Source organism: Corticium candelabrum, chromosome 9 (assembly GCF_963422355.1).
Source record: "Corticium candelabrum chromosome 9, ooCorCand1.1, whole genome shotgun sequence".
Classification (NCBI taxonomy): Eukaryota; Metazoa; Porifera; class Homoscleromorpha; order Homosclerophorida; family Plakinidae; genus Corticium; species Corticium candelabrum.
Window position 1 is genome coordinate 6,761,130 of NC_085093.1, and position 20,596 is coordinate 6,781,725.

Below are 20,596 nucleotides of genomic sequence, written 5' to 3' on the forward strand. Positions count from 1 at the left end.
ACTCATATCTTTTTTCTTCAAGTTAATGTTATGCTTATAAATGCTAGAAAACAGAGTCTGCCCTCGGAGTACAGAGCGTACTCGCTGTCAGAACCAAAAATAGGCAAATGCAACCGAACGGACAACATTCGCGAAGGGGGACAAGTGAAGAAACGCTTTAAATGGATTCCTCTAACGTTTCGTAAAAAGAAATGTGTGTCTTCACGTGGGTGGAATGCAACTTCGTCTTTTTGGGACCTGGCCCACAAACTAGAAGTCGTGCACACAATGTCAACTAGGGGAAATCAAAGTCCCCCCTAGCAAGAGTGTTTGCACAAGACAGCAAAAATACAACTTTCCTCAAAAGAAAGTTCAAGAACGTATAAGACAGAAAGTGAAAAAAGTGGCCACCTAGCGTACGGCTCAAGAAAACTGATTTGCCCGAATGCACGTTTCCGTATACTTACGTCACCAGACGCCTGCACACTAGTTTGCCGGTTAGAATGCATGCATCTGAGGAAGACGAATTATTAGACGTTATTTTTATGGTCAGCGTGAACACACCCTCATGTGGAAACTGACGTTGTAGTGTACAAATTATTGCAATCTACGTCTAGCTCCCGTATGTCAAACATCATGGACATGGCGAAGTTCGGTCCTAGGTTCAAGCTCTTGTTGATTGGTGACAGTGACGTTGGCAAAGCAGATATTGTGACTCGATTTTGTTATGGCGAGACGTCCTACTCTACATGGATGGTCGGTAGGTTAGGTTGTATTGCCTATGCATAGACTTCCTCACAAAGACAGTACAATTACATGGGAAGAGGATTGAGTTGCAGATGTGGTTGTTTCGGATTTTATGACTAGTTGAGTTATAGTCTAGTTGTTCACATTTTTTGTCAACCTAACCTCTCATGTACAGGGATATCGCAGGGCAGAAGAGATTCCGCACCCTCACTAGGTCTTACTACAGAAGAGCTATGATAAGTAGATAAGAAAAGTTGTTTCATGTTTGGCATTTAGCCGTTCTCATTATTGTAGTATGCACCAGTAGGAGTTGAGAGAATATTATTGGGCAATAGGTGTGACATGGGTAACAGAAGGATGGTCAACAAAGAAGATTGAGAACGATTTGCAAGAGCATATTCTCTTCCATTTCTGGAGACAAGTACAAAAAATAACATTAACATTGAGCAAGTAAGCTTTTATGGTCAACAAATTGTGGCGCTTCATGTTTTAGGTCATTTCTTTATAGGCGTTTATGACGTTAGCAGAAAATATTCTTGAGAAGGTATGTTTCGTCAATGTTAATTTTGTGAGGGGTCATTTAGAAGTTTAGTCATTTTCACAATTAATCATTGGACAACTTCATGAGTAATCTCAGCTATGACCCATAAGATACAGGACTTTGTAAAGGTCACAAGATTTGGCGAGTAGTACTCTAAACATGTAGATAGGCCTGAACTGACTTTTGGTTTGCGAGCTATGTGATTTTGTCTGTCACAGTGCAGAAATGTGCCATGCCTCCTTTGTGTGGCCTAATCTCGGAGCAGTATTTTCTTTATGTTGCATGTGGCAACCAGAGACAAAGGACAAACACCCAATCAGATGCTTGAAATGTGTATGAAAGAGTTTCTTACCAGGACAGTAATTCATGTTTGCAATTGCCAGGTCTTGTCAGAAATAAACAATAGAACATACATGTCTGCAACTGCCAACGCGAAATCAATCACTTTTTTGGCTGATGACAGTTATATGGCAATCTAGCATTGTGTAACCAGAAGTGACATTTATATCCCGTATATTTGCTAACTGTCTTACTCTGTATTTCTACGACTAGACTACTTGCGAATTTTTTGGTCACGTGAAACTTGTATCATTTTAGATTTTACAAGCAGCGTGCTTTTAAAAAGGAAATAGTGTCTAATTTTGTAATTCTCTTTGATAATTCTATCATAGCCTTAGCTTCTCAGACACATGTTGCACCAATTAAAATTGGTTTCCACGACACTACACGGTTCTGGGAGGCCGAGGCTAATTCTATCGTGGTTTTTTGAAGGCTCATAGCTGCATGAGGAAGCGAAGGTGTAAATACAGCTTCAATTACTAATTTCAGCTATGAGTCATAAGAAACAGGACTTTGTAAAATCACGAGACTTGGCGAGTAGCGTATGCTAAATGTGTAGGGCTGAACCGACATCTGGTGTGCAGACTATGTGGCTAACTGGCTGACATTGTCTGTCACACTGCAGGAATGTGCCATGCCTCCTGTGCGGGGCCCAATTACCGAGCAGTACTTTCTTTCTGTCGTATGCGGCAACCAAAGACAATGGTCGAACAGCCGATCAGATCCACAAAACGTTCATGAAAGAATTACTTACCAGAACAGTGTATTGCATGTTTGTAATTGCCTGATCTTGTCAGAAGTAAGCAACAGAACTTACCTGTCCACAACAGGTCATGCAAAATAAATTGCTTTTCTGGTATTATTACTAGTTATCGTATGGGCACATCGAAGATATCTTTGTTATCTTCCTAGAGAAGTGGCTGCTAAAAGTGAGATAATTACCGAGGCGAAGTTGAAGTAATTATTGAGGCAATTACCTGCCACTCACCCAAGGCGGAATAACAACGATATCTGAGAATTGCCTATACAATAAGTGATTTTTGTATCATGCAAGGCCATTGGTTGGTTTGAGTTACCGTTCATTTTGAGCTGTGAGTACGTAAATCTTACTTCTTACTTGTTTGTCAGTAACCATTCTGAAATTAATTAGGCCGAGTCTAGGTGTGTTGACCATTTAGTTGCTCATTAAAGACATATCAAATCATCTGTCCATTTTTGAAACCTGCGGTGTTGTGCTGTTGCTCATAGCAACGGTAGGGTATACTTACTTGTTTCCCTTGACGGCGGTAGTGTATCGGCGTACAAACGATTTGTTCCCGCTGTATCGACCAATCAGGGTTGCCAGAAGCCACGTGACATGATACAATTGTAGTTCTTCACTATCGTATGTGGTGTTCAGAAGACTCATAGCTGTGGAAGCGGCAGTGCAAATGCAGCTTCGATTACTAGTTAGAATAAAGGAGCACTAAAGTGCTAAACCCCCAGCTGCTAGCTTTATGTTACGGAACGTTATGTACCGTATTCGCTCGTAATAACGCCCGTGCCCGTATATACGCCCATGTACGACAGGTCAGAACCTTCAGCCCAACAAAACACCCATGCCCAAGTATACGCCCAGGATATGCATGCACAGACAAACCAAAATGGGGTCCGCAGAACATTCGTCTCCGTCTGTGTCCGTTTGATGAGCTGGTGTCAGTTTTGAGTGAAAGTGCTTACCGTTAGACTCATTTCTTCGTTGCAATAACTGATCCTGATGCTTTTGACAGGCTTCAGGCTGACCACTCTGGTTTGTGCGTGTGTAGTGTTTAGTTTCTGCATGTATGCTGATGTTGTATATGGATACCAGTATCTTTGATCATGCAAATGGCTAATTGCAAGCATTTGTGGTATTTCTGTCTTGTCTTCAAGTGTCTAGAAGATGACTGGCCAAACAACAGCATTTTGTGACCATGTATACGCCTGGGATCAAAATAACGCCTGTGCTCTAGTATATGCCTGGAAAGGTGTTTCTTTCTATATGCCCAGGGCTTCATTATGGGCGACTACGGTATATATATATATATATATATATATATATATATATATACATGTATATATATATATATATATATATATATATATATATATATATATATATATATATATATATATATATTCTTAAGCTACGTCTGATAAGTTTTGTGCCTCCAAAGACAATCTCCGTAGAATCATGCGGTAATTGTGCACCCACAATCTGACTAAGAGTCGCTCATATATTATAGCCTCGACGGTAACTTTGCCCTACCTTGTGGACTAACATGCGTGATTATACATTGAGATCACGTGACCGGAAACATGTACTTGAACTATACTTTCAATAAGTTTCACTCTGGTCCGACGCTATGACTTGTATTTAAGCACCTTTAACTGTATTCATTGGTGAATGCTGTTTTCTGTAGACACCGCGTACTAGATCCGGTCACGTATTTGCAAATCAGCACTCTAACTATCAAAGAAGAAATGGGCTATGACACACACAACACAAGTCGACAAATCCGTGCAACTAACTTCAAGTTGAGTCCACAAAACAACGAAGCACCTGCATTTGTCTAGAAACAACTTAATTACTAGGACAATTGCCAATATCAGCTCTCGTGACAACTTAGCACATACAATCATGCAGTAATATCGCCCACATCCAGCTATCGACCCACCTACAACCCTCTAATGGTTTGGTGGGTTGGCTACAAGACTCACTACTGTAACCAGAGGCTCCGCCTCGAGTTAACTTGAAGCTCGTCTGGAACTGGTTTTTTGTCAGCGATTCAAATGTCAGAGCACCAATTCATAATTTCCACTTGTGATCTGATGTGCTCGGTTTGTCTGATCTAGCCCGTAATGCTCTTAGCATTATTCCATTTGATATCTGTAAAGCCAGTTTGATAACTAGCTGTCTAATGTGCATGCTCAAGGTGTTTCTCATTGGCAGAAGCTGGTCACTTTGAGCACCTTTCACAGAAAATAACTTGTCCCAAGATTGATTTATATATGACGGCTTCTTGGCTCTGTACAGTAATCGTACAACACTTCACAGAGACTGTGTAGCTCGTCAGATATGTCAAGTACAACAAAGTTGTTGTAGACCAGCCTGTATTTGTGCGGTTTGAACAAATGATGTTGAAGACTGCTTGTACCCTTGCGACTTTTGAATGCACTAGTTGTATCACACATCCGGTAAGTGCATGTAGATACATAGTCTAAGTAGCAATTACTTTGCAGACATCATGGTCCAAGTGTGACGTAACAGCTCCAATATCTATGTATTGAGATAGTCTTGCATAGTCGGACCTCTTTTCACACGTCTTACTTCCGGGCGAAATGGGTCCGGTGAACAGTCTTTGATGTCGCTGTGTGCCGCGTAGTCAGAAATCGGCTATCTAAAGACCAGATTTGGTTTCTTCAACGCTTCACTAAAGACCAGATTGGTATGCACCAGTGCAATCCTATCTCAATTAGTTTCTCTTGTGTTGAGAGACTACAGCTAGAGTTGTTGCTGTTTGTGAAATCTGCATGCCTAGATCAACAATTAAGTGTGACCGTGGGAATGTTGACGTCGACAATCTTTGATTTCATGCAGCCATGACGTCGTATGCAGCATTGTGTGCTCGTGTCACAACAGAGACTGAATGCGAACATACTGGATGGATGCGAATGTACTCGATGCCGTTTGCTGTTTGACATCTAAAGCGACCACAAACAGTCTAGAGAGGGATATCTGGAAAGGCTCGGAGCTGACGTCATCTACATGTACAACGTCGATCATGACTGTATGAAATCGAAGCTTGTTGACATCAACTTTTCCACGGCCATGTTTAATTGCTGCTGTAGACATGCAGATTTCACAAACGGCGACTCTAACTGTAGTCTTTGTGTTGTTTGCTACGAAACAAGAGAAGCTAATTGAAATAGGATTGCATTGCATGTGTATGAATATGGTCTTTAGTGAAGTGTTTAAGAAACCAAATCCTGTCTTTAGATAGCCGATTTCTGGCTATGCGGCACTCAGCAACATCAAAGACTGTTTGCCAGACCCATTTTTGCCCAGAGGTATGACATGGCGGAAAGGGGTCTGGCTATGTGAGAGTAGTATTGAGAGCGTGTCTTGGTGCTGCAATCCACTTCCAAGAGGGCAGCTCATTTCCACAAAATTTGGCTGAACTAGAAACAAACACAGATTTTTGTGCGCTTTTTTCACACTCCCGGATGTTGTACCAGAAAACCAAGGCAAAAGCAATTTTGTACAATTTCTTATCTTTAGGGTTTCATAGACACAAAAATGTTTGGATGACATGAGAGGGTGTACTGTGATATGCCTATGACGTGTCTCTGAGGGGTTGGTTAGCCCGTAGCAGCGACAATTGGCAGTGACAATTAGCAGCGTCAGAGGAGCACAGCAGCTGACAGACTAAACAACATACCCAAGAAAAGATACGACGTACTGGTACTGACTTATTCTAGGCAAGCAAATTGAAAAGGTTGTTTTCCAGAGGAGTCATGGTCTGTTGCTATGGTAACACATTATTATCATTATCATCATCATCATCATCATCATCATCATCATCATCATCATCATGCAGTCAGTTGACGGCACCACTATGATTGTTCATGGCTTTGGCATGGCTTGACAAGCTTTCCCATACTGGTTGGTTTTCGCTTGAGTTTGCCATCTGTTATGATCAATTCCTTTCCACTGCATATTGCTTCTTGCAGTATCTTTGAGTCTCATTCTAGGTCTTCCTTGGTTTCTTTCCTCATACATAGTTGCGAGTAAAGGAGTTGCCTGGGGAGTCTGCTGTTGTCCATCCTGTGTACAGGTCCCAACCAAATCGTACGTTTCTATCAATGAGCATTTCTGTCATAGAAGGTAGGCCAGCATGCCGGAGGATTTCTTCATTTTGATCTTGTCAAACAGAGAAAAGTCATGATTTGCCGCCGCTGTCTCATCATATGCATGTAATTTGTCTGCTTGAGCTGTAGATATCCATGTTTCAGCTTCATACAGTAGGGAAGAAAGCACTATAGCCTGGTATACCTTACATTTTACCCGTATAGGAACATGCCTATTTTTCCACAGCCTCTCCTATAGCCTAAATGCAGTGCTAGCCCTGCTCATTCTGTATGTGATTTCTTGATCCAGTCGTGCATTATCTGAGATGGTGCTGCCTAGATATTTGAATGTTTTGTACTGAACTGGCTTTTCGGGTCTAATGGTGGTGTTTTCTTCTGTTTGCCAAACTTTAGTATTGCAAGCGTGTGATTTACTATATTACAGTTTAATGATTAGTGTCCTATTTATAAATTATTTAACGTATCTGAGTTTATTTAATTTAAATTTATTTATTTATAAATTATTTAATCTTCTTTTGCTGACCATCTGGGTCCTGAAGGAAAAGCTCTTTTTGATCAAGCGTGCAAAAAGGGTGAAGTGCAAGGCAACTCGGTTTTGATTGATACTATGGGAGAGGAGGATGCTTTCAAGTTGGGTCTTGGAAATTCAAGGATGGACAAACCGTTTGTTGAAGGTCAGAAGAGCACAGAGTGAGTGAAGATGAACATGATGACCTCACAAGCAGTTGGACAGGGCAGTGACTGGGAGGAATTGAAAAGTGAAGAAGAGAGGCAGGCAAAACTGAGCAAGCTCTTTGCAAGAGAATATGTTGTTTGCCGCGAAGACCAACTGTTCCATACAGCTAAGCAATGAAAGAAACATCAGAAGGCCAAAGCAAAGTCAGCTGTGAATGCAACAGCAAAAGGTTTCGAGTCTTAAACTGCGATTCATACAGTAGGATATGAGGATTTCAAACTTGCTAAAGAAATTGATCAAGATGTAGATGTGAAGAAGAATAAGGAGATGTGCAAATGTGAAGAAATGGTCAATGTGACAAATGATGGACAGAGGAGGTCAAGACCAATTTCTTTCCACACACGCTGCACTTATGGCTGATGAAGAGTATCAATCTACAGTTTGTTTGTTGGCTATTGATGGCTCCAAGCCACTGGATGAGAAGGTGGCGACATCCAAGTTTCATCTTGCCGATGGAACCGTCATTGAGAAACCACGGGATGTGGCTACCACAAGAGCTGACGTCATACGCCACTGCTTCACTGCTCTCCATGCTGTCTTTCTTGCTGGCAGAACACGCAATAAGTTTTTTGGAAAGGGTTGTGTCAGAAGGGCACCAGCAACATTCATGGTTGCTTCTAGAAAGGACAAAGCAAAAGAGAAAAGTTTTATGGCAAGACAGGAGCAAATAGTGCAAGAAATCATTGCTGAAGAGAAGTTTGGAGATCACATTGTGACCTTTAGTGAAAACCCTTATGAGGTGCTGTTCCACGTTGACAACACAAAGTCAGGAACAGGCAATCCTGATCCAACAATTGTTCCCATCAAGAAATTGATTGTTGAAATGGCTCACGATTATTGTGGTGAGGAAGAGAAAATTTCATTACCACGGGCCATGCTGGATAAGGGTTTGGGACGGTTGAGAATGAGAAAGCACAAAGTTCTTGATCTGCATGATGTCTACAAACTAGCTGCCAAAGTGTGCGATATCTCATCTGACGAGGAATGCAGACAAGCACTGTGATATCTTTGCAGCCATGGAAGCATTGGATTCTATCACAATGTTGTCGGGCTCAATGACAAAGTGTTTCCCAACATTCAGTGGGTTGCTGATGTATTGGCAATTTTTTGTCACTGTTCTAGATCGCCCAAGGATTATCCTCAGTTGTGAAATGATCTCATGAAGCTTCATCAGGAAAGGATCATGTCATGGAATCTTGCCAACCATCTGATGGAGAAGGCAGAAGTAGAAGAAGAAAACTATAGTGTGATCCTTATCTTTTTGCAGTTTTTCAATATAATTTCAGGGGCTTTCTTAGCTGCTCATTCAATTGCTGCAGATGTCACAGTTCATTGTGGTCAGAACTTTTTTGTTCCCTCTATGGTCATCAAAGAAGTCATCAAGATCCCTTTTGCCTACCAATCAGCATTTTGCTCTTCTACGTCGCCTCTATCCTTGTTCTTTATCCCCAAGGGTTTCAATGCTTTCTTAAGCCTCTATTTTACCATCTTGTGACTCGCATGATCAGCAAGTATGCAGATTGTCCGCAGCTCAGCAGAAACCAGGTGATACTTCATCTTTACAAGGATGTGGATCTGGAGTTGGTCTACACTGTGAAGGCTGTCCTTGTTATCGTCTACTGTCCATCGAGTCGCAGGATACTGCCTGCAGATGAAGTGCTTTGTCTTCTGTGTGATGGTGTTCGAGTGACGCTAATAGAACTACTCACACAAGCAAAGGAACGAGGAATGGTTGGCTTTCAGTTTGAAGTTTGTGTTCATACTGCAGTTGATAAAGCTCTACTGGAATACGATCCAAATCGACTGGCATCATTGGATGAATATCCAGAAAATGAAATTCTGCTCAATAAAGAGTATGAAAGCATTGATCCTCCTGCTAAACTTAAATTGTGGTTTGATAACGTGTCTACTAGTTATAATATTGAAGGTACTACTTACAGCAGACTAAGCAGTTTACTGTCGACTCATAATTTTATTTGTTCTTTTGCAGTTGCTGCAGACAGTGTTTATGATCCCGATGTGGTTATGTCTGCTGTATTACAGCAGGGTCATGATCGTTAATTGGCTCTCTATTGGTCTGAAGATGGGATTTACAATGCACAAAGTCAATGAGAATACAAATGGTCTCTCTCTTTGTGCTGACAAGTTGAAGGCTTTGTTTGAAGCAAAAGTACAAGAAGTAGAACGAGATGAAGCAGCCAAACAACTGCTAACAGCATGCTATAGTATTTCCCAGTCAATTATTGCGGCAGTGAAGGATCAACTAGCAGGTGAGCACCTAAATTGTAATGATAAGCTGTTTATGAACTTTACTGAATGTGCAAGAAAGTTTAATTGGTGGAGAGTAATTTTAGTATGAATGTTTGTAGTCGGCACATGTACTGTATATTGCAATGAAAAATTGAAGAGAAGGAATTGACTTTTATAAGTTTTTATGCACAGTAGCATTCTGGTTTCCATTTAAGTGTTTCAGGTCAGTCTGAATATTTAGTTTATAATAGTAATGATAATACTAAGCATTCTATGATCTTTACAGAATATCTAATAAGTACTTGAGGTGAATATCCCTCAATAGAAGAACAAAGAAGACATATTTCACAATATTCATGATTATAGTTTCTTTTATATTCACTGATTATGTTAGTAATTTTGTCTTGAACTGCTGAGCTGGCACTTTGTTTATCAAATGCAAATAGAAATAGTTTAATTAGGAGGTCAACACAGTTTCATATAGATGAAATAGTGTTAATTGACTAGAAATTTGTGTATTAATTGTCGATTTCTTTAGTTTCAGATGTTGCAGCAGCTGCAGCAGCTCATCCAAAATTTACTTCTGCAGAAATGAAGCAGGTGGCTGACTGCAAATTGAGTAGGGATCATGTGGTTGCCGTAGCTTGAGATTTCTGGTTATTAGAAGGAATTTTCCGCTTGTCTTTTTCCAGACAAATTTACTCCATCAACAGTCAGTGTAATAGAACAGCAAAACAAGTTTTCATTGTTTAGTCAAGCTCATCAAATGCTGGATGATTGGACCAATGATCTGGACGGTGAAGCTAAAGTCGTTTAATTATTAAAACATTTCTGAGAATGCACAAAAGCTCAGGCGAATTCCTTATTTGGTGCAGACTTGGTGAAGTATATTGAAAAGGACAGTAGACAATGTGTGCGTGCTGAGACATCAAGTTGTTTTTTATTTGAAGCTTGTAACTAGACAGAAGTGTATAGCTGTAGTTGCTGCATGCACGTCTTGAATTACAGATATCGATCACCTGATTGAATTGTGATGGCAGTAACTCTAATGTGATCATGGCAGAACATAAAAGACAGACGTATTTACCTAGACAGTCACTAAGTGGTTTCATGTAAATGTCCAACGTACTAGAGCAGTAGAGTAAACACAACTAAACTTTTGTAAGTCATCAAGAGGGCGTTTGATTGGCCTTCTATCTTCTTCCAGAATTAATAGTGTAAGAGCTGTCCGTCTATGAAACTCTTGTAATGATTTCCAGGGTAACACAGTGACAATGAGCAATACTTCTGTACTTACCTACTAATAAACAGTGCACTACAGTACTGCTAATCTTTTTTTTGTGTGTTCACAGTTCAATATACAATTACTGTAAGAGCACGTGTAAGAGAGAAAATCTTGTCAATCTAATAGCCATGACTATACGATCTTGGCAGCTGAATGAACTAAACACTGGATGGTATTATTGTAAGTTTTTAGAGACAGTCGGCATTATGATTGTCTATGCTTCCCACATGCCCTTCCCATCTCCATCTCAAAGTTCAAGGTTCCTTCCTGAGTTGCAAGGGCATGAGTGAGTGATACATGCAACCTGTATCAGTAGAAGCATTAAGAAATATTTGGTTGATTCTTAGTTGTACCAACAGAGCAAATATCAAGTAAAATGACCACATGATAGAGGTACACATGCAGTACTGTACAGTACTTGGCCCCAATCCTCGAACTTCCAGACCAGAGAGCGTGCGGCTGTATCATATTAGGTAGTCAATTATCATATTTGTTAAAATATATGTTAATTGTGTGAGTGTGTGCGTGCGTGCGAGTGTGTGTGTGTGTGTGTGCGTGTGTGCGCGCGCGTGTGTGTGTGTATGATCAGGAACATTGCCCAACATCATGCTACGTGGAGATCGATAGTGGACGCTGTAGTTAGAGTTGAATGAGGAAGCTGAGGAATGGAAAAGATAAGAGAAAGGAAAGAAATGAGAGGAAGCAAGTATCAGATCAGACCGACCTACAGTGTACTCAACCTGGTTGCACTTTCACAGCCCAAAACAAGGCAGGTCTTGTCAATCACCAACGACAGAAACATGGAGCAGCAGCTCAAGATATCGTCGTTTGTTGTCATTGCCACCAAAACTTTAAAGAACAAGGTTATATAAATCATACGAAGTTCTACAATCAAAATCCGAACAGAGTCCAGAGATTACGTTGGGGGCAATAAAGTCCTAGGAAGTGATCTAACAATGTGGCCTGCACCACTTACGCAGAAAGAACATGGATGAATGGTGTGTGTGTGTGTGTGTGTGTGTGTGTGTGTGTGTGTGTGTGTGTGTGTGTGTGTGTGTGTGTGTAGGTGCGTGTGTGAGTGTTGTGTGTGTGCGTGCGTGCATGCGTGCGTGCGTGTGTGTGTCCGTGTGTGTGTGTGTGTGTGTGTGTGTGTGTGTGTGTGTGTGTGTGTGTGTGTCCATGGCTTTTGATAGTGAAGAAACAGAAACAGCAAAATGTTGCTATATGATTTGTAATCTAATTAACACAATGAACAGTAAAAACTTGCAGGGTGTACTGATGTGCATTCTAGGCTCAATGCTTATAGAATTATTGTTGGGGCAAGGTGTAGTGTGTCTCAAAATGTCTGTCCATCCATCCGTCCATTGATTCATTCATATGTTTGTCTGTCATTTTGCCTCTCAGTCTGACTGTCTAGCTGTCTTTGTCTATCTGTCTGTCTGCCTGTCAACACATATTTTCATAAATGAAATATAGCGCCATAGCAATAAATAATCTACTTGTCCAGTTTGTCTGTCTGTCTGTCAATTGTCCACACAAATATTTACTCACTTCATCATCCAACAGCCCCATTATTCTCTAATCTCACTATCTGCATTTCATTTTGTGCTATTCTCTCTGAATCCATCCAAACTCTATTTATATACGGATTGAAGCAAACAACCCAACTAACCAGACATGTCAAAACTAACAAATATGTCAAACGTTTATTATCAAAAAACCTTTTGTTGACTTGATTTTAATCAAACTTTACTTTCTGTATCCTTCACCCATGGAGTCCACACTCCATTGTGTTTGCTAGGGTCTGACTCGGGGTCTATCTTCTGACTGCCTTGTGGAACCGACTGCTTAATGTACTCCTCCAATCGATCCATCAACTTTCGCACAACTTCTGGGTTGTCCTTCGAGACATCATTGTGTTCAGTTGGGTCGACAACCGGATTAAACAAATATATAGTTCTATTTTTGATGGTCAGTCCTTCAGGTATTGTGTGAGTGTCATGATTTGATGTGTTTCCTGGTTGGTACCATCCATCAGGGCCACCAGGATCAACTAACAATTTCCATTCACCTTGTCGAAGTCCTGCATATCCGCAGCATCCGCTGTTGCTGATTCCGTGAGGAGCAAATGGATCGTAGTTGAATAAGATCTCATTCCTTGGTGATGTGTTCGCCACTGCTGTGATGTGATCATATTGGTTGATTCCATCCAAGGGAAGTGTGTGGTTTGTGTTGGCTCCAGCTGCAGCAATGAGAGTAGGGAAGATGTCGGTTGCGTGCATGAGGCCTGTGTACTTGGTGCCTTTCTTGAGCATAGGACCATGGAGGAATGCAGACCCTCTCACACCGCCTTCCCACAGAGTGTGCTTACTGCCTCTATCATATGGTGTAACTTTAGTATGACACAAATGCAAATGTGTGTGTGTGTGTGTGTGTGTGTGTGTGTGTGTGTGTGTGTGTGTGTGTGTGAGAGAGAGAGAGAGAGAGAGTGTGTGTGTGTGTGTGTGTGTGTGTGTGTGTGTGTGTGTGTGTGTGTGTGTGTGAATGGATCATCCTACAAATTTACACTCACACCTGAGTGGCCAATTTGATGCTCCAATAGCCGAGAATGTATGAACAGGTCCTCCATTGTCTGTGGTAAACATCATCAGAGTCTTTTTCCACAGCCCCATCTCTTTCATCGTATTAGTCACATTTCCAATCGCTTCATCCAAACAACTGACCATCCCTGCAAACTTTCTCCTGTTCATATCAGATATAGTATTTTTGTATTGATCTACATACACCTGTGGAACCTCCTGAGGTGAGTGAACAGCTTGGAATGCAAGGTATAAGAAGAGAGGCGAGTCAGACTCACTCACTGCATGATTCCTAATAATTCTCTGTGCTTCTGATGCAAATAATGGAGTCGAGTAAACGCCCATCTTGTTGAAGTCGGCACTAGTCTGGTTTCGAAGGTCGAGACCAGAGAGCCTGCTTCCTGTGTTGGGGTGTGATGAGAGCCCTGCACCAGATGAATGTGCGTAGTAGTCTTCTGCTCCACCGTAAAAGCCATAGAATGACTGGAAGCCTCGGAATGTTGGTGTGTGGTGCCAGGTGTAAAATCCAAGATGCCATTTGCCAATCATGTGAGACTGATAGCCAGCCTGTTAATTAAATGATGCAGGCAATAATGTAAATAGAAAACTGCTATAAATGTTTGATGCAGTAAAACACACACGCATGCACACATGCACACACACACACACACACACACACACACACACACACACACACACACACACACCTAAAAATATCCTAAATGTCAGGAGCTGCCTCTCAGAGATCATGCCCCTAGCTGTTAAGCTAGGCCTTGTGCGCTACTCAGGCAACTTTGGGCCTGTGCTAGCAAACCCCTGGAGCCATACCAGGCAATCGCAGGAGCAAAGACTTGTGAAGCCAACTGTGGTGTGAGCACTCAAAGTCTCACCAGTGGCTGATGTCACGTCACAGCCAATGGCTGCTTAGGACCCCAGTCAATGACCAGGGACTTGTTTATACTCCTGAGTCGAGAGAAGCAAATGTGTGTTAGTTTCTTGCTTAATTAAGGAAATTATGCCATAGCTCGCCATCACTGTGGCTTGAACTTGTAATCCTTCAAGTTCCCGGATGTAAACACTCCATAAGATGACTCTCTAGTCGACTGAGCCACCGGCGTAGCGTCGGGGGAGAGGTGTGGCTGAGGGAGGCTATAGGCCCCCAAACATTTTGGGCGTGTCACTTCGCTTCAAGCAAAACTATCATTTTAAGTTACTAAACAGTGACAGTCCTCTTAATCTCAGAGCAGTATGCTGACGATCGACAACGACGCTAACTATATCTCTGTGACAATATGTATACACATCATCATTTCAGTATGATAAGACCAGTGTCGAGAAGTTGTGGACACCTAAGGAGAATGGAATTTCCTGCGGCTCCGCTACCTAATGATTTGCTTGCACTCCACAGTACTTTCTCCACAGGTTTATTCTATTTAGTAATTAATTTAAAAAACTATAGCTAGACCTTTACTGCTCGCTAGATTACGAAATGCTAAAATTGGTCAACGTCGTTTGCACTGAATTGGTCTTCTAGATTCTATTGTCACTGAGATGCCATTTAATTTCGACAATCGCAGCGAGCCATGAAAACCTTTTTGGCACAGACAGCAACAGTGTTTCCACTCCTTTATACGCACACTGACGGTACTCAGTCCCACAGTTTATTTGTAACCTAAAATTGATACTAATTTACTTAGATGTCTAAAAACTGCGAGCTAGAAAAGTAGAAAATGGGCGTGGTTTTGCGTGAGTAATGGGCGTGCTTTGTGGCCTAATTTATCGGCCCCCCCAAACTTGAGGACCACCCTACGCCGGTGACTGACCTATCGCGCAACACACACACACGCACGCACGCACACACACACACACACACACACACACACACGCACGCACGCACGCACGCACGCACACACACGCGCACACACACGCGCACACACACACACACACACACACGCACACACACGCGCGCGCACACACACACACACACACACACACACACACACACACACACACACACACACACACACACACACACACACACACACACACACACCTCATTGAGCTTTTCTGGCAGCAAAGTCTCATTGAGAGGCAACCCAAGTCTTGCTCCAGTCGGATACACATGATGCAGCAGCCCATACCTCATCGGATATCGACCAGTCAACAAGCTCGTTCTCGTCGGAGAGCAAACCGGCTGCACATAGTACTGCTCCAGTGTCGTCCCTGCAGCGGCTAAAGAATCCAGGACGGGAGTTCTGATGTCTGATCCATGCCATCCGACGTCATTCCATCCCAGATCGTCTGCAACGACCAGCAATATGTGAGGTCGGTCTGCAACCACTGCAGCCAATCTAGAGGCGTGGCTTCTGGCTGCAATGCATAGTACGAGAAAAATAATCCCAAAGTGTTTAGTAGCTGGAAGACATTGCATTTTGCGGGGGCCCGGAACTGACGTCATTGCCTCGCGGTCCATATGTTTGCGTACGGCGTACGCATACAATAGCGCCGAAGTTTAATTATACAAAGTTTGTCTTTTGTGTATTATTTATTGAGAATTGTAACAAAAAGAGTTGTCATTGCTACTGAGAAATTTATTCTAATGTGGTTAACTTTCTAATTTGCAGTAGATGGTCAACACAGATGTGTAGACTAATTAACTCTGTGTAGATGGCCAACAGACACGGTCAATGTATTGTGTTTCACATCTCCATCAAAACTTACTTAAACAGTTCTTATAGTAATGTTAAATAATATGAAACAATTATTAGTAATTAATAATTAACATAAGTCACCTATCGGTTGTCTAGGCATGTCCATGGTTGCTCTTTAGATGTTCGTACTCACCACTTGACGTATTACCATCTTTCAGTTGGTCTGACGTCAAAACTACAAATCCAAACCTAAGAGGAATAGCTTGTCTGTGTTCCTCTGAGTATACATATATAAGTAATTCACTTGGTTTACAGCAATTAATTAACCCAAACACAAAAATTTGCATTGTCTTTTAAGCTAGACACGTGCACTGCTGCCGTCCCCTTCAATCGACGCCTGAAAGGACGTACAGTCTTGCAGTATATGTGTGTGTGTGTGTGTGTGTGTGTGTGTGTGTGTGTGTGTGTGTGTGTGTGTGTGTGTGTGTGTGTGTGTGTGTGTGTGTGTGTGTGTGTGTGTGTGTGTGTGTATGTATGTATGTATATAGATTCGTCCATAGGCTTATGCACATGAACAACTAGCCTCGAATTTCCAGATCAGAGATCTGGAAGTTCGAGGCTAATGAACAACCTACTCTGACGGCTCTAGAAAAGGCTACTTGGGGTTGGAAATTGATTTTCCTGCCAAGGCACCTAAACGTACGTGTTACAGGCGAAAAAGCCACTTAATTAGCGGCGCAGTTTAAGTGCGCATATCCGACTCTGAGAAAAGTACTTTAGGCCACCTTTTAATATAATGGTGAATGACTAGAATGTATGTGTTGCTAAGTTAACTTTGTGAAAACTGAGAAGACAGTGCACGGGGCAAGGTTTTTATGGATCTAGCTGTCTCCGATACACACACACACACACACACACACACACACACACACACACACACACACACACACACACACACACACACACACACACACACACACACACACACACACACACACACACACACACACACACAGACAGACACACACAGACACACACAGACAGACACACACACACACACACACACACACACACACACACACACACACACACACACACACACACACACACACACACACACACACACACACACACACACACACACACACACACACACAATGGCACATGGATAAGGAGCTGCAGTTAAACGGTAATGCCCCCAGCCAGATGGCTGAGCGCCGTTGCTTATGCATCACGGTCGTTGTCGAATACCGAACGCCGCTACGCACAAATTGAGAAAGAGGCACTGGCCGTCACCTGGGCGGCGGAAAGATTTCAACATTACTTGATTGGGAAGAGCTTCACAATCGAAACCGATCACAGGCCTCTAGTACCGCTGTTGGGATCGAAGGGCTTTTAGATGATCTACAACACATGATTCAACGGTTCCGCATGCGCCTCTACAGATTTTCCCAAATACAGTAGACCAGATTTGCAGGACGCTGTAGAGGAATTTACACATACACTATTTGAATCATTTTATACCTGCATCAGAAGAGAGACTTGAACAAATCAAAACATTGTAGGACGACGACATTGTTACCAGCAGGATAAAGAAATACGTTTCAACTGTTTGGCCGAAACCTCACATACCTCAAGGAGAGCTCAAACCGTACTGGAACCTTCGCGAAGAATTGCATATTTATAACAATTTACCTAATACTCAGGAGATCCAGGATAGTCATCCCTCCTGCATTGAGAGACAGTACGTGTTTTAGATTCAATTCACTGCAGCCACCAGGGATCTCCAAATGTCGAGAGAGGGCTAAACCGACGGTTCGGTGGCCGCGCAAAAGTTCGCAGATTGAAGCTTTAGTTGCTAATTGCGAGACGTGTGCAAGAGAACAAAGAATTCAGTCGAGCCACTGATTTATACGCCTTTCCGGAATATCCGTGGTAACAAATGGCTACGGACTGGTTTGAATGGCACAGCTGTTCATACTTGCTTGTAGTTGATTACTATTCAAGGCATATAGACATCGCACTTCTATCCAGCACTACATCCCCCAGCAGTAATCAACCATCTGAAGTCAATTTTGCTCGGTACGGAATACGGTGACACCAGAAAAACCTGTTTCTGATAATGCCCACAGTTTGCGTCAGACGCTTTCCGGAGGTTCTCAGATGAATATAAATTCACACACACAATTTCAAGCCGAAGGTGAAGCTGAACGAGTAGTCCAACCTATCAAGTCTTTGTTACAAAAGCGCGACGGCCCGTACATGACATTATTGTCATACCAGTCTACATTACATAACGGATTTAGTCCAGTTGACCTGCTAATGGGCAGGAAGATACGGACGACTCTCCTGCGATGATTCCAGCAAAACTAAAACCAAAGCTTCCCGACCCGAAACCCTTAGGGAGACAGGAGAGAGAAGAAAGAGCAAGACTATGATAACCATCACAAGGCAATGAGTTTTCCATCACTTCCACCACTACCAAAAGTTTGGATACCGTGGTGCACCCATGGCATTAGATAGTCCGCGATCATAGATGGTAGAAATTCCCCTTCGCCAAATCCGGAGGAATCGGAGAAGCCTCAACCCAATACCCACAAGTGGAGAAACCTCACGTACCGCATAAGAACAGAATTCGCATAGAGACCAACCATCAACTACTAAACAGTTATTTAGCGGCGCAGTCATCAACGGACTGTAGTTTGACACTGCATGATGATAGTGATAGAAAGTTTGATACAGACAGTTGTGTTGTTACGCGCTCGGGTAGAGTTGTACCACCGGCGTAGTGTGGTCCTCAAGTTTGGGGGCTAATAAATTAGACTGCAACCACGCCCATTTCTCACAGGCAAAACCATGACCATTTCTACTTTTCTAGCTCGCAGTTTGTAGACATCTAAGTAAATAGTATCAATTGTAAACTGCGGGACTGAATTCAGTCACTGTTACTGTTCGCGCCAAAAAGGTTTTTATGGCTCACTGCGGTCGTCAAATCAATGGCATCACGATGATAATAGAATCTAGAAGAACAATTCAGTGCAAACTGCGTTGACCGATTTTAGCATTTCGTAATATAGCGAGCGATATAGGACTAGCTAGTTAAATAGATTAACCTGAGCACGAAGTGGAGAAAGTACAGTAGAGTGCAAACAAATCATGATCATTAGGTAGCGGAGCCGCAGGAGATTCCATTCTTCGGTCAATCGGGTTGTCGACCTTAACTAGACTTATTTAAAAAATTATTGATGGGTAGGCTTCTGCATGCCTTCTTGATGCGGTCTTCTTTGACTCTGCCATTGCCGGATAGCGTATTAGACATCATAATTAAATAAGTGGTGGTCATGCGCGCTTTACGTGTCCACGACTTCTCAACACTGGTTCTAGTATACTAAAATGATGATGTGTATTATCAAAGATGTGTGTATATATATATATATATATATATATATATATATATATATATAGTCAAAATCGTCGAGCGTCAATTACTACCTGATTAATTAATTAAGCGGACTGTCACTGTCTACTAGTAGTAACTTAAAATTATAGTTCTGGTTGAATCGGATTGCAACGCCCAAAATATTTGGGGGCTATATTCCCCCGGGCGCTACGCTGGTGGTTGTACCCTCCAGAAAGATGTAGTAGTAGAGCGCGGCCCCGTTCCTCGGACACCATCATATTCCGGATGCGAGTTCTCAGTTATCCAATTTCGAACGTAGTCCCTACCACATCATAAAGGTAGGTATCCCCTTTGTAATTGAGCACACCAAAAGAGAGCATTGTACCTCTTCTCTGCCTAAAAGTGAGATTGAAAACTGTGCGGAGCCTTGCATACCCCATTCATCGGACAAACGCATCGTTCACCGGAAAGTAGCGTTTATATGTACACAAGCATCCTTCAGCCTAGTTACCTAGATATCGCTAATCACCAACTCTTTACCTACAAATTGTGTTGTTACCTTGCATGTCAGCCAAGATCTGTATGAGTTACAGTCAGTCAAACGCCAGTGGTAACGGCCCCAATCGTTGGACACCCATTTTCTTGCCTTCCTACCTTCTCAGCAACAGCTCTAGGTTTCAAATAACTGCAGTTGATTAAATTCAGCTATCTGAAACGCCGCACAACGCAGAACACTGGCCTAGAGTGCTTGATGGCAATTCTGAGTCATTTCTCCTACAACCACGACCCCACTAGGAATTGTAAAAGCTGTCGCTTGAACGAACTAGCCGTTCAACAAAGAAGGCGACAACCGAAACAGATGAGAGGGCAGGATTGAAGTGCTAAAACGCTCTTTTAGCCTTTTGCAAAGAAAGTCGATCGCTGCGTAGCGCGCGTTGACAAGGACTTGACGTAATCTTTACCTAGAAGAAGCAGAGGTGAAAGTTCTAGCTGCTCTGATAGTAAACAAAGTTCCTGCATTCGGTACAACTGGTTGTACCAACGATATGACGTGCTGCACTTCGTGACGGTGCAAGGTCAGGCAATTGTAGACATCAAACTGAGTCAGAGCCGAGTAACAATCTAGGGGCCTTGAAAGGAAAGCATGGGCTGTTCCTGTGCGAGTTGGGAGAATCTGTTCACCGCAAAGCTCGAACCTA

General features: G+C 42.4%; 2 protein-coding genes across 3 annotated transcripts; one reads left to right on the forward strand and one right to left on the reverse strand.

The window, feature by feature from the left end:
• The first annotated feature begins 1,024 nt into the window (after positions 1-1,024).
• LOC134184500 (uncharacterized) lies at positions 1,025-10,567 on the forward strand. 2 transcript variants are annotated; one of them, XM_062652206.1, is made up of 6 exons: positions 1,025-1,176; positions 1,235-1,270; positions 9,001-9,159; positions 9,223-9,502; positions 10,021-10,101; positions 10,175-10,567. In XM_062652206.1, the coding sequence occupies exons 2-6, from the start codon at positions 1,241-1,243 to the stop codon at positions 10,297-10,299; spliced, it is 675 nt and encodes a 224-aa protein (XP_062508190.1). In that variant the 5' UTR covers positions 1,025-1,176; positions 1,235-1,240; the 3' UTR covers positions 10,300-10,567. The 2 variants fall into 2 exon arrangements, with proteins under 2 accessions (XP_062508190.1, XP_062508188.1); XM_062652204.1 differs by having other exon boundaries at positions 10,021-10,082; positions 10,147-10,567.
• Positions 10,568-12,349: 1,782 nt separating this feature from the next.
• On the reverse strand, positions 12,350-15,777 carry LOC134184364 (arylsulfatase B-like). Its single transcript, XM_062652040.1, has 3 exons — positions 15,400-15,777; positions 13,342-13,913; positions 12,350-13,143 (listed from the first exon to the last, which is right to left on the reverse strand). Exons 1-3 carry the CDS (start codon positions 15,775-15,777, stop codon positions 12,510-12,512), a joined length of 1,584 nt encoding a protein of 527 aa, XP_062508024.1. The 3' UTR covers positions 12,350-12,509.
• Positions 15,778-20,596: the final 4,819 nt, after the last annotated feature.

What these genes read in the sequence shown, in the direction of transcription:
- LOC134184500 (XM_062652204.1), top strand. Translation starts at nt 1,241, where the DNA reads ATGACGTTAGCAGAAAATATTCTTGAGAAG. An exon ending in CAGAAAATATTCTTGAGAAG is followed by an intron (nt 1,271 to 9,000) that starts GTATGTTTCGTC and finishes TTCATACTGCAG; the next exon opens with TTGATAAAGCTCTACTGGAA. An exon ending in TACTAGTTATAATATTGAAG is followed by an intron (nt 9,160 to 9,222) that starts GTACTACTTACA and finishes GTTCTTTTGCAG; the next exon opens with TTGCTGCAGACAGTGTTTAT.
- LOC134184364 (XM_062652040.1), bottom strand. Translation starts at nt 15,777, where the DNA reads ATGCAATGTCTTCCAGCTACTAAACACTTTGGGATTATTTTTCTCGTA. An exon ending in TGCCAGAAAAGCTCAATGAG is followed by an intron (nt 13,914 to 15,399) that starts GTGTGTGTGTGT and finishes TTTAATTAACAG; the next exon opens with GCTGGCTATCAGTCTCACAT. An exon ending in GCATCAAATTGGCCACTCAG is followed by an intron (nt 13,144 to 13,341) that starts GTGTGAGTGTAA and finishes ACCATATGATAG; the next exon opens with AGGCAGTAAGCACACTCTGT.